Source organism: Doryrhamphus excisus, chromosome 7 (assembly GCF_030265055.1).
Source record: "Doryrhamphus excisus isolate RoL2022-K1 chromosome 7, RoL_Dexc_1.0, whole genome shotgun sequence".
Classification (NCBI taxonomy): Eukaryota; Metazoa; Chordata; class Actinopteri; order Syngnathiformes; family Syngnathidae; genus Doryrhamphus; species Doryrhamphus excisus.
Window position 1 is genome coordinate 19,874,812 of NC_080472.1, and position 13,494 is coordinate 19,888,305.

A 13,494-nucleotide genomic window follows, 5' to 3' on the forward strand; every position below is an offset into this window, starting at 1 on the left:
TGTTTGATCATACCTGGCAATAAACCACTTCTGATTCTGATATTGTTGTTATTAACATCATTACTCCACATGAGTAATGCTGTTGTGTGCATTACTGAGCTGGCTTTTTTTTTTTTTTTTTAGCTGTTTTTGTATCTTTACAACGCTCAGAAACGAGAAAAACGCATGTTCACGTCTCACATAAGGATTGTGGATAATGCAGCAAATGTAATGCATAAACCCTTGTATTTGTACAAAAGAAGGCCAAATGGGAGTGTCTCCATATTCGCAGTGCCATCGCCTCCCTCCCTCGCAGGCAGAACAGACGGGAATCCCAGAGACACGCAAGCAGATAAAATATGAGAGCCATGATAAAATCATTAGCTGTGCCTGGCAGTCAGGATACGGCTTCCACACTCCTGGAGGAGAATCATCACGGCTTTCTTCTTGCAAACCTTGCTTGATTTCATGAAGGCATCGGGGAAATCGAGCACCCCTGACCCCTGAACCCTGATGGGAGAAAGGGGCTTCAGCAGCGGGCTACCGCAGCTGCTGTGGACAGTGGTCGGTTCTGGACTTACACGGCCGGAGTAATCTCAGTCTAAAGGATTACAGCTGATTCCTGGCAGACAGAGGGAATCCGTGCACCAGGGACCATCGCCAGGGTTGTGGTCATAGACCTGAGCACCACTGATCGCCGTCCCAGCAGGACCGCGAGCGCCGGCCTCGCCGGTTGCCATGAAAGATCCTCGCTGTTGTGGTTGTCAGCCATTGAATTGGACCAGATGCTCGTCTGGTTCAGATTGGGACATTAAATGGTGGGGGCCGCAGGGAGAGTCAGGGCACGAAGCGCGGCGGAGGGGGGGGGAGCAGATGTTCTGGCCCCGGAATTGTTGCGTAGCTTTAATCTCCTCATCACTAATCGCTGTAACTGGATTCGGTAGCACCTGCTGCCCCAAGCACAACGTGCCAGGCGAGGAAAGAGGGGGAGACCGACATGACAATGAGGATGCCAGGACAGGTAATGGCCGCGTCTAACGGGGGGGGGGGGGTCGCGCTAAAATATCAAAAATCGCTCTCATGAAACCACTGTAGCTAATTACACAGCAATGTCAAATGGACGCAGTGACACACGGAGGGGTCCACTTTAACGGGGTAAACACGCACGTTTCACCCGCCATCGCATCCGCTGTAACATGCACGGATAATGCGCCGGCGCCGTGCATCCAGCAGACTTCCTGACCTGTTCCACCGCATTCCAAATGAATGCCACTTGACACACAACACAAGCCTGCAGTTTCCGCAGGTGAAATAGTCTCGGAACCATCCATTTATCCATCTCTTAACAGCTTGACGGCAGCCATCTTGCTCAAATTTGACACAAGGAGGAGATGAGGCAAGAGTTTAACTTTAATTTTTAGGTTTTAGTAATTATCAGCTGAAAGAAACCATTGTGAATCCCACAAATTGCATACCTTGTATATTATTGTAAATAGCATTTAAACTTTGAACCTTAATAAATCTTGTATTTTCTTTTTTTTTTTTAATATTGTTTTGGGGTTTATGCCCATGCATGTAAATATGGAATACCTTTGCCTAAGCAAACTCAGATTGTGTATTCGGGTCATTTCTCCTCGCTCCCTTAGACTTAACTAAACTCTTCTGATCATAGTCAGGTATTTTCCCAACTGTCTTTATTGATTGCCATTAACTAACTAATTAATTAAATAACTGGTTACAAAAAGTCAAAATCACTTGTCATAGCGCACAGGTGTATGTTTTGACGAGGTTATACTCCGTGGTGTCCTCATTGTTTTCCTGACTCGCCCATCAATAATTCTGTTTTTTTTGCTCTGCAGAACCACAAAGCCGATTCAGAGGGACAAAGATTTTTATCATTTGGAAATCTGCGAAGGCTGATCCAGCAAAGATCCAGAATAAATTCCAAATCAGCTTATGGTGCAGCTCGTTCAAGGTTGAACTACGAGAGTTACGTTAAGCTACACAACAAGGTGGCCTTGGGAGTGTCTGACCGGCATCTTACCTTTCTTACGGTTTTCAATGGAGCCATCCTGCTTCTTGTCTGCAAGGACAGAAGAAGAAGTCATGAGGAAAGCAAATGCTTCTCCTCTTTTCTGAAGCTGGAACTCGTAGAAAGGACCAACACCCCAATCAGGCAGCTGGACACTCACTTTTCCTCTGTTTCTTCTTCTCCTCCTTCTCTTTCTTCTTTTCCTCCTCTTCGTCGTCGTCGTCCTCGCCGCCCCCGAGTAACGTGAATATAATTCCAGTTTGGGAGTTGACGCCCACTGCCGTGACCACCATTTTCCCCGAGCCCTCCATCACGTGGGTGCCTTTGGAGCGAGGAGGCGAGAAAAAAAGAGCACTTAAGTTCCCCCACGTGTTCTAATTACCAAGAGCAAAACACAAAGCCTTAGTGGATGAATTTGCTAAGTGAAAAGTACAATCAATGCAGGCTTTAATAAACGAGAATCGCAGTGCTGGAGCCTATCCCAGCTGTCTTCAGGCGAGACGCGGGGTAGACCCTGGACTGGTGGCCAGCCAATCACAGGGCACATATAGACAAACAACCATTCACACTCACATTCATACCTATGGACAATTTGGAGTCGCCAATTAACCTAGCATGTTTTTGGAATGTGGGAGGAAACCGGAGTACCCGGAGAAAACCCACGCATGCACGGGGAGAACATGCAAACTCCACACAGAGATGGCCGAGAGTGTGATTGAACTCGGGTCTCCTAGCTGTGAGGTCTACGCGCTAACCACTCGACCGCTGATTAGCGGAGGCGCAGGAGGCGACGAGTCACATCACAAGACAGGTCACGATGAGCACGGGAGCAGCGTCATCTCTTGGCCTCAATCGGTTCCAGCTAGCGTCGTGTGTCAGTAAGCGTTAGTGTCATGACGACATCCGCTTACCTGATAAAAGCATTATATCTTTTTCTTGAGTTTTCTTGACGTGGTCCGACTCTCCCGTGAGCGAGCTCTCGTCAATCTTCAAATCGTTGCCTTGGATGAGGACGCCATCGGCAGGCAAAAGGTCACCTAAATGCCACACACGAGAAAACGTTGCTCAGGCATCGCGCCCGTATGAAATGACATTACTCCCATGATGCATCCATCTTACCGTATTTGACTTGTGCAATGTCGCCCACGACTATCTCCGCCACAGGAATTTGGATGACTTGCCCCCCGCGAACGACAGTGAACTTCTGCTCCTGCTCGATGCGGCTCTGGAGGCCGCGGAACTGCTTCTCCTTGCTCCAGTCGTTGAACGCCGTCACCAGCACCACGCAGATGACCGAGAGCAGGATGGCGGCGCCCTCGATCCAGCCCGCCTCGGACTCGTGTTCGTCCTCCGCGCCACCGGCGGCCTTGCCACAGTCTGCAAAAACACCAAAATGGTCAAGTAGAAAATGTGTTGTACTGGAAGCCGTGATTGTTCCATGAAGACTCATTCTTACCGTGTCTTTTAGCATCTTGAGGTCTATAAAAAGAAAGGCCAAGTGAAATTATGGCTGCCACTTCTAGGATAATCAGGGTGACATCCTGCAGCGCCTCCCACACTAATTGCAAGAACGTTTTGGGCTTTTTGGGCGGTATAAAATTTTGCCCAAACACTGTTTTCCGCTTCTCGATGTCTGCGGGCTGCCCACTTAGACCTGCAGAGTGGAGGGGAAAGGGAAGGGGGGGGGAGGAAACGGGTTTGAAATGAATGTGCCACGCTACATCTTCACACATCAGGAAAAGTATGCTTAAGTCTTAACTGTGAGCCATCTTGTCTGGCAACAGATGGATGCGGCACCGTGTGGGCTAAAAGTCAGCAGCTGAACCCAACCCACCCAAGTATTATCTGCACGCCGGAATCAGCGGCACTGAGGGTGACATTCTATAGACCGCACAAGAATACACGACAACCACCATGTATTCTACCCAGAGACCCCCCTAACACACCCATTCAGACGCCTCCACCCACACACACACACACACACACACACACACCACACACGTTTGATGACGCACCAGATTTTCAGCTCTATTCATGCAGACGGCTCGCGTGTGTGCTTGTGTGGGCGGACGAACGGACGACGTGAAGCGATGAGGAGGTAGAGCGGAATTTTGAGGGACAAATGACTGCGCAAAAGCAGATGGGCTCCACTGAGGGAGTCGAACACAAAGGGTGCTGCGCTGGAAATAGGACACAAAAACTAGGGCCCGATCATGGACAGAATCGCGGAAATCAAACACGAAATTGCTGTCATCGTGAGGAGAAGGAACGTTTGTGTGGGGAATTATTCCCTCAGTGGACCACCACATGTCCTCATTAACACTAACCAGGCCCCCCCACCCCCAAACATGGCTACGTGCACACAGGCTAAGTTGGCGAAAAAGCTGTTGAGACTGAGTACTTGTCACCGAGTGCGAGCGATGGCCGGTGTAAGCTGGCCGCCTGCTGACGCGGTGCTAGTCCGGCCTTCAAAATAAGATCAGCGCACACACAAAAAAAAATAAAAAATGAAAAAAATAAAAATAATTAAAATTACAATTAAAACATTTGAATTTTTAATTTTTTTTTAAAAAGATCAGCGCACATCCTGTCTCATTGTGCAAACAAAATAAGGATGTCAGAAAAAATAAAAATAGACGTGACGTGATGTTTCGTGACGATCGGTGAAACTGGTGGTTTCTAATTTTTTTTAAATTTCAAGGAAAAATAAAAATAAATTTAAAAAAATGTAAAAAAAAAAAAAAAAAAAAAAGATCAGCGCACATCCTGTCTAATTGTGCAAACAAAATAAGGGTGTCAGAAAAAAAATTGCTTAGATTAAGAAAGCGGTTAATTGGTTCCAAAATTCTGTGAATTAGGATTTGATATTAATAAATGGGAACTGCAATGTAGCAAGGGACAACGGTACCAATTTTTTTTTCATAATTCTAAATGCCAAAAGATAATAGCTAAATTGAGGTTGGCCGTCCATCATTCAAGCTAGAAGATGTCATATTGAGGCCCCACCACATAAAATCGCAAGCAGAACGCAGCCTTTTATTAAGCCCTGTTAGCACAGGGGAGCGTAGCAGTGAGTCACTGCCAGCAGAGTGACAGGCTGCGGGGTGTACCTTGCAATAATTGCCCGTTGCGGCTCCCTCGCCATCTCATACCGTCTGCTTTGATTCCTTAAGCCTCTAATGAAATCACGCTGACAGCTACGACCCCGTTCAATTTTATGCCACATTTTTTTTCCCCCTCGGTGCCGGCGCAATAAATACAAGTGACAGAGCAGTCAACACCTCACCAGCGCGGCGGAAACAGAAAATAGGCAGGCCTTGGCCGCCCAGGCGTCGGGGGCCGAGTCAGGTGGCTAATCATTAACCGCTGAATTTGGACGCTTGTCTACGCTTGACCTCGGGCCGGTACTGTCATTTTGGACCTTGTGAGGGGGGTCGAGGTTACAATGCAATTGTGCTTTTTTTTTTTTTTTTTTTTAACAACACATTGCCCAGTACATGGAGTTGACACCTCGATGGAAAAAATGAGTGTGGATATTTTCATCCGCTCTGAATGCCATTTAGACGCAAGGACAGCCAATCACAATATCCTTATGAGTATGCACTTTGCATTAAAGCGGTCCCTGAAAAGTTGATAAAAAATAAACAAATGTATTCCCAGATGTAAGCCACCTGGATGGACTCTTGATTTTTCTGGCGTTTGCACTCTTGTCATTAAGTAATGAATTATGGGAGAAACCAGCCTCCACTGGCCTTGGTTATTAGACAATAGCCACGTTTACATGGACCCAAATATTCCAATTCCATTCGGGTTATTTGCTCAAACGGAAAAAATGTAACCTTTGTATACACCAGAAAAGTGCCAATCTGAATGAATATATAATCGGATTCCCAGGGGTGGAATATTCCTTTCCCCAATCCGATTGAGGTATCTTGTACCCGCTCAATCGGAAAGTTTCTTCTTCTGTTGTTTATTGGCGGTTGGCAAGCAGCTTTCGTGTGCATTAGCGCCATCTGTGGAACAGAATCTAAACCCTTCTATACGCATTTCATAAGTCCAGTTTTATTAAAAAAAGAAAATACATATCTATATAAAACATGTGCCGAGTTTAATTATAAAATATTATCAAGATTGAACTTTATCTTTTCCTGTTCCCGGGTGCGTTCTTTCAGCGAATGCTGAGATATGACGTAACACGCAGCTCCAGACAAAAAATGGAGGCAAGCAATCGGCACTGGACTGCTGTTTTTGATTCACACTAAATTTCAAGACTGGACGAAGGAAAAACTGGCAATACGGAGTTATTCCAACAAGTGAAAGAAAAACTCAAGGAAGTCGGTATCACGTGATGTTGGTGTTTACGTTTTACTGCGAATGCCCCATTGACTATTCTGGTTGATTATAGCGGCGCATGTAGACACGCGATTGGAATATTCCTTTCCATGTATACCATTTCTTACAGAAAGGTCATTCGGAAAGATTCCATTCAGAAAGAGAAAAACTCCTCATGTAAACGTGGCTAATGAGCGCGGCATTTAAGGACACTCCTTAAGGTAACATAAGGATGTACTGTTCTTCTAGAGGAGATGTCACAAGAAGAGGTGATGTTTATAGTCTTATCAGTCTAAATCAGTCAAAATGATTATAATCACAGCATATAGTCTGCTTGGTAAATAACTCGTGTGGCCACCAGATTCCAGAATTCTGTGAAGAATGCAGAATGAATGCAGAGAGACAGGCTTGACTGAACATCACATTTCAGTATCCAAAAAATATTTGCACAGGAAACTAGTTTTTGGAAAATGTGCAAAAAAGTGTCAATAAATGAAATAAAGATTAAAGGTGCATCATTTGTTTCAGCAACTGTACGACTATTTACAATGCGCATCCGCCACTGCACTCATGACTCCACAAATTGGTGGATTTTTGGTAGAGAAAAATTAATTCATTCATTTTCTACCGCTTTTTCCTCACGAGGGTCGCCGGGGTGCTGGAGCCTATCCCAGCTGTCTTCAGGCGATAGGTGGGGTACACCCCGGACTGGTCGTCAGCCAATCACGGGGCGCATATAGACAAACAACCATTCACACTCATTCATACCTATGGACAATTTGGAGTCGCCAATTAACCTAGCATGTTTTTTTTTTTTGGAATGTGGGAGGAAACCGGAATACCCGGAGAAAACCCACGCATTCACGGGGATAACATGCAAACTCCACACAGAGATGGCCGGGGGTGGTATTGAACCCTTGTCTCCTAGCTGTGAGGTCTGCGTGCTAACCACTCGACCGCAATGCAGCCCCTTCATTATTAGTATTAATTATGAGTATTAAGTTGCTGTGTGATGAGAATGTGGGAGGAAACCGGAGTACCTGGAGAACATGCAAACTCCACACAGAGGTGGGATTGAACTGGAGTCTCCTAGCTGTGAGGCCTGCGCGTCCACCACTCGATCACCGTGCAGCCTCGAGAAAAAATGTGGAACTTCGGTTGGCCTCCGTTGAAGATTTACGCAGAATTTTGCCTCGGTTTGCGTACATTTGCTCGAATAGCATACAATACGGCGCGTCTTGTCACGTGACGAATACGCCGTGTGAGTCCAACCGTGTTCTTAATGTCAACAACATCTCATTTGCATATGAGGACAGCACCTACTTGTCAGGTCCCTACAGGCGCATCAAAAATGTCTGATCCACTTGTGGTACTCTTCCCCATCTCTCACACAAACACCATCATCATCATCATCATTTACATAGAGCCGGATCTTTAACACCACTCCTGCTTTGTACGCTTTCAGAACGCTATTTCCTGCTTTTTACATTCCCGCTAGTGTTTTGACCACCTGTGCTACTTGCACTTCAAAGTCATCAAACTCCTTAACTTGCATAGAAACACACCCACACGTGTTGCTCATCGGAAAGTCACAGATGTCCGCCATCTCCTGCTGTAAAATAGTAACTAAACAATACAATTTTATTTGTCACTATGGCGTGATAAAGCTTTAAAAGGGTTAATATCTCTTCATCACAAAAATGTCTCAGTTGGCAGCCTGCGGCTTAGCATGGAAACCGGAACCGGGAGACATTGTCCGTCAGCTCTGTGGACACCGTCATCGTTTGACTCTTTAGTTCTTTACTAAGCAACACAGTTACAGTGCAAGTCTATGATTTCCTTTCCATCACTGAAATATAACCCAAAATGGAGCCAAGGAAAGTTGATGTAAAGCTGTAAAAATAATGGCGTCAGTGTGCTTTTTACACCTTTAGGACTAAACATACTGACCCACAAGAGACCCGATGTGCTGACAAATCACTCCATGACAAGAGGCAAAGAGCAATGTCCGACACAATGAGGCCGATTTGTGAACAACATTCCAACGACGGAAGCCTCGCAAAAAGCACAGAGCCGGCGGGATCAAATAGCTGAAACCCAAATATTTGACTTTGCTAATATCCAAATCAAACAGAGGTCAGCTGCAGGAGGGCGGGAACAGGTGAGTCCAGTCAATAACATCGACGTGGATTTATTTAATGAGCCTCATTATGCAGCGTATTCACCGATCTCATTAAGGAGTAAAGCTGGTCAGGGTGCTTCAATGGACTCGTTTGAACGTCGCAGCTGCCCGCGACGGTGGCGGTTTGAATTCTGAGGACTTCTCGAGTGCCAGTGCAGAGACTCGGATGCACTTAGCCTTGCGACACCTTGTGACCCTGAGATGTGACGTCCAAAACGGAGAGTGGCAGTATGTGTTAAAACACCACAAACAATGCGCTATTCAGACGATATAAATAGAAGTGTGTAGATCAGGGGTCTCAAACACGCGGCCCAACACCAGTTTGAGGCCCCCGCCTTGATATGAAAGTTTAATGTTAGTGCGGCCCGCACAAGTTTGATATGGATGCTGTATGGTATCATGCACCTAGAAAAATTATTACATTTGATTAATGTTCATGTTAAAGGTTAAATAACTGTTAATAGTTAACCTCCCTATCCGTGTGGAAGTGGTAAGTTTTTGGCTATTTAAGTTTAAAGGAAATAACTTGAAGGCTACCGTTTAGGTCGCTAGCTCTCTAGTTTGCGAGTTAGCATGTGTCTCAAGACCCTGCAGTTGTGCAATATGTTGTAAATAAAAATAGTATAAATGTGACTCTAGTCGTGTTTTGTCATGTCTACAGGGCTATTTGATTTTCTTTATTCTTGATTTGTTTATTTATTTTTCATCTTATTTTGTGCAGAAAAACAAAAATTAAGATATTTGAGAACAGAGGAATGTCCACGTATCGGTCGCACCCCGTGGCCAAGCAGTCAATGCATTCCTCCAGTCAAAAATATGTGCGTATATACATATGTATGTATGGATGCATGTATGTATGTATGTATGTATGCATAAGCTGCTGCAACACCGAAGTTGAGTACAACTTGGATGAAGAAAATGAGCTTGGAAATGTGGCGGATTAGGAAAAGATTGGCCTAAGAGGTTTTTGAGACGTAAAACGTCCAACTAATTAGAAATCCCTTTTCAATTGTCAAGCGTTTGTAATCCCGCGGGCGATGACGAATGAGCCGAATGGAACAGTTAAAAAAAAAAAAAAATCAAAGCTCAGCGGCGTTGAGCGCGTTTGGGATGTTTCGCGGCACGGGGGCGAGGTGAAGCAAGTGCGCGTCTCGGCTCATGTCACTCACGTTACAAAAGTATGACAGGACTCGTTAAGACCCCCCCTCCAAGGATGACACGGTCACATACGTGTTAGAACAACTCGCGCCTCTCCCAGCAGACTCAGCCATTCCTCTTCGTGCCCGCCACAATCGTACACAGGAGACGGAATGGTGTGCCACGTACGCTCGCCGTGTCGTTAAGGTAACCAGAGATGATTTGTGCTGCCATGCAGCGGGGTATTTACGGCATTCCCTCTGGCGAGATGAAGCCGAGGGAATATTTTTATTTTATTTTTTTTCCCCTCCTCGCTTTGACACTCTGCATACAGAGGACTGATGCTGCGACAGTGAATACGCGGTGCCGTTTTAATCTGGGATCAAACTGAAAATCCTCTCCCATAAGAGTTCAGTCAAGGTCATACTGGCGATTAGGCACTAGACTGTCTATAGAGAAACGCTGAAACAGAGAGCTCACGAGAAGCAGGAATAAAAAAAAAAAAAAAAGGGGGGGGGGGGGGGGGGGCTGAAGCTCCAATGTCGCCAAACATCACATCTTCAACAACATGGTGACGGCAGACCGAAAATTCACTCAATCCTTCCACAACACGTTTGAGCCATTACTTGGCGACCGTGAAGCTGTTTTGGTGCCCCACATGTGGGACATGAACCTGGCCGGGGCCTGGTGCTGTGCCCGGGCGGACAGCTGGTCTGTCTGAGACGCCCCTCACCATAGAGGCAGAGGTGAAACAGGAGAGAGGGGCCTTGAAATAGAGCCGGAGTGGCGCAGGTCAGAGCATGGCCGCCCCCGGCCACCTGTCTGACATATGAGTTTTCCAAGGAAGTGATGTCAAGGTGTCCGATGACGTGTGCGACACGGCTTATGACAAGCCTTCGAAACTATGCTCACACCGCATTAGCATTCTGTCAACAAAACGTCAACGTTGAAGCGCTAAAGTGAGGTGCAGGGCTACGTTACCATCTGTAGGTGAGGTTTTTAACCGGCTGCAGAATCCTTGAACGTCCCCGTATGACTCCCCGATTTTGTTTAGCCCCTCCGCGCCTCGCAATTCCATGAGGGAGCGCAGTTCTTTGAGCGTGCAGCAAAACTCTCCATCATGGTTCGCCTCCACGATGGAGTTCTTCACCCCGCTGTACGAGTTGTTCGCCATTGTCTCGCAAGCTCCTCGCGCTAATGCAAAGCCTCAAGGTACCAGTGGAGGGGAAAAAATAAAAGTCTCCGGGAAAAGCTTAAATCCTCACAAGCGCGCACAAAGTAGTAGCGCCCATAAAAAAGGCGACAGGGTCGTCAGAGGCAGCTGGAGTCATGTGGCGGCAGGTCGCAGGTCGGGGTCTTTACAAAAGCAGCCATTTCTCTCGGAGAGCTGAGTCTTCCTGGCCCTTCATGGCAACGGAGGAGAACTCAGAGATCGCCGTGCGGTCGGATCTGAAAAGAGGAGCAAACATACCGTCAGCAACACCGCACACGTTGACAACAAAGAACCGGTTCGATTGTAGCGCTCAGACAAAAAGGTGCTCATCCAACGCTGCCGCGGTGGTTTGTACTAATGCGTTCTTCGCGCGGACGTGTTCCGTCATGTACAGAGGTCGCTCTCTGGGAACAAAATTCCCTTCTCTGCCGGTGAGCTGGGACCAGCTGAATGATTACTTCAGGAAAAAGCCTGGCGTTAAATCTAATTAAGACTATCTGCGGCATTGGGGAGCTCCATGGTGCTCAGCGCCAGGGAGCCCATTGTAACCGGCGGCTGGCGCCCATTCAGCCTCTGTATGACTGACACAGCAGGCCTGGTTCATTCAGAGTTGACTGGATTTGAATTCATTTATGGGTTGAACTATGCTCGTCTAAAGGTCAGCATCTCTGTGAGACGGAGCTCCTCGGAGCTGTTAAACGCAAATAAAAAGAATCTCCAAATATGTCACGGTATAAAACTCGGCGGATGGACGCCGCGCAATAGCAAATGTAGCCCGCATCTCGCAGCTTGTTCCATTGAGATTCTTGGAAACTATTCTGTCACATGTCGAGATTCTACTTGGTGCCATCTGCTATGGAAAAAACAGGACAGAATTTATTATTTATTACGCAGCAAAGTTGCCGGGCCGGCTTGTATTACCAAAGTGGGAGCTTATTAGCGTGCGTGGATGGGGAAACATGCTTGTCAGCTCAACCGATACCAAACCTGGAAACCTCATATTACAAATATATAACAAATATACAACATAAGGTGGCCAAAAATATTTCAATATTGAACAAAGCTCAATCAGAAATCACTCCACACTCTTTATTGCTCTCTGGTTCTACCATATCTTACTTATTGTGTGGAAATATAGGCTAATAACTATAAAAACAATTTTCGCTCGCTAAATGTACTGCAAAAAAGGTCAGTAAGGATAATTCATAATGCCGCCTACAGAGAACATACTAACTCCTTACTTCTGAAATCACAAATACTTCAACTTGCTGATATAGTTATAGTATCTTCAAACAGCTAAAATAATGCATAAGGCTAAAAATAACCAATTAGCTAAAAATGTCATTGAATACTTCTCTACAAGAGAGGAGAAATATGATCTCAGGGAAGAAGTACATTTGAAACACATATGCTAGGACTACGTTAAAAAGCCATAGCATTTCAGTATGCGGAATCAAACTATGGAATGGATTGAGTAAGGACCTCAAACAATGCACAACGATGAGCCAATTCAAGAAACAATACAAGCAGTTGATGTTTGCTAAATACAAGCTATATATATATATATATATATATATATATATATATCACTATATTGACAGTTATTATGGTACCCATTATGTCATTGTATTGACATATCTCGTACTTCGGTAGGGGGCAAAAATTTAATTTTTAAAAAACTATATTAGAAAAGCAGGAAGTGAACAAATGTAACAGTTACTGACTGTAAAAGTACCAGATGGAGGGGTAGGATTTAATAAGCTTTGTTTCTTCCTACTCCTTTTGGACATGTGGAACTGTGAACTGATTATGGGATGCACTCAATTGTAATCTGATGCATGTTCAAATGAAATAAAATAATTACCATTACAAGTTGTAATGCGCCTCACATGTAGTTTTGCCTATTCAGGCATCCTTTTCTGAAGCAAACTGAAAACTGCAGGCATTCATGAGAGGAAGGGGCCAATCTAGTCGGCTAAAAATATCTACCAGCACAAGACTGCAAAGGTAGGTGACACCTCACAGCATCACGCACAATCCTAAACAATGCACATTCAATTACCGAAAAACAATTACTCCTCAAGACAGTGAATGCCACAACACGTTGGCATGTGTCGGGTTTGGGTTTATCCGGCACGTTGGAATGTGTCGGTTCGGATTTGGGTTTGTCCGCACCCAAAACCAGCACTATTAACAGTCCATTGTGATAACATCAGTGGAAGTGATAGCTTAGCATGCTTACATGTATACTGTAAATGTATCACAGCCTTTCCTCCATAATGATGCTAAAAGCATTCAGTGATGCTGGTGGCTGCCCACACGGTGCAAACGGGTCAGTCAGGAGCAATTAGCGGTTTTGGTATCTTGCTCAAGGACACTTGGAAAAACTCCTCTTCAAGCCGAAGATCAAAGCGGTAACCATCCAATTAGCAAAGGAACAGCAGGCTTTTTTTTGCAGCGTCCATTTCAAATGCTGCACCTCGACCGGACGCAATTCTGGTTTGCCCGTGGGGCCTCCGCCGCGACACCTCGGCCCTGCGGGGCGATGGGGATGTGCCGACATTTGCTCCGCTGCGACAGTTTCGGGTTGCGGAGCCGGTCACATGTCACAACAGCGGA

The 13,494-nt window shown here is 45.7% G+C and overlaps 1 protein-coding gene across 5 annotated transcripts in view; it reads right to left on the reverse strand.

Annotated features, from left to right (window-relative positions):
* The window catches only part of atp2b1a (ATPase plasma membrane Ca2+ transporting 1a), an 81,156-nt gene that overhangs the window by 10,178 nt on the left and 57,484 nt on the right, over nt 1–13,494 (reverse strand). For all 5 annotated transcript variants that reach the window (XM_058076740.1, XM_058076738.1, XM_058076741.1 and 2 more), the window contains 6 exons: nt 10,644–11,111; nt 3,468–3,665; nt 3,131–3,388; nt 2,923–3,048; nt 2,172–2,333; nt 2,024–2,062 (listed from right to left, as the gene is read on the reverse strand). In XM_058076740.1, coding sequence (XP_057932723.1) covers nt 2,024–2,062; nt 2,172–2,333; nt 2,923–3,048; nt 3,131–3,388; nt 3,468–3,665; nt 10,644–10,836 — 976 coding nt within the window. In that variant the 5' untranslated portion in view covers nt 10,837–11,111. The remainder of the gene's footprint in view (nt 1–2,023; nt 2,063–2,171; nt 2,334–2,922; nt 3,049–3,130; nt 3,389–3,467; nt 3,666–10,643; nt 11,112–13,494) is intronic.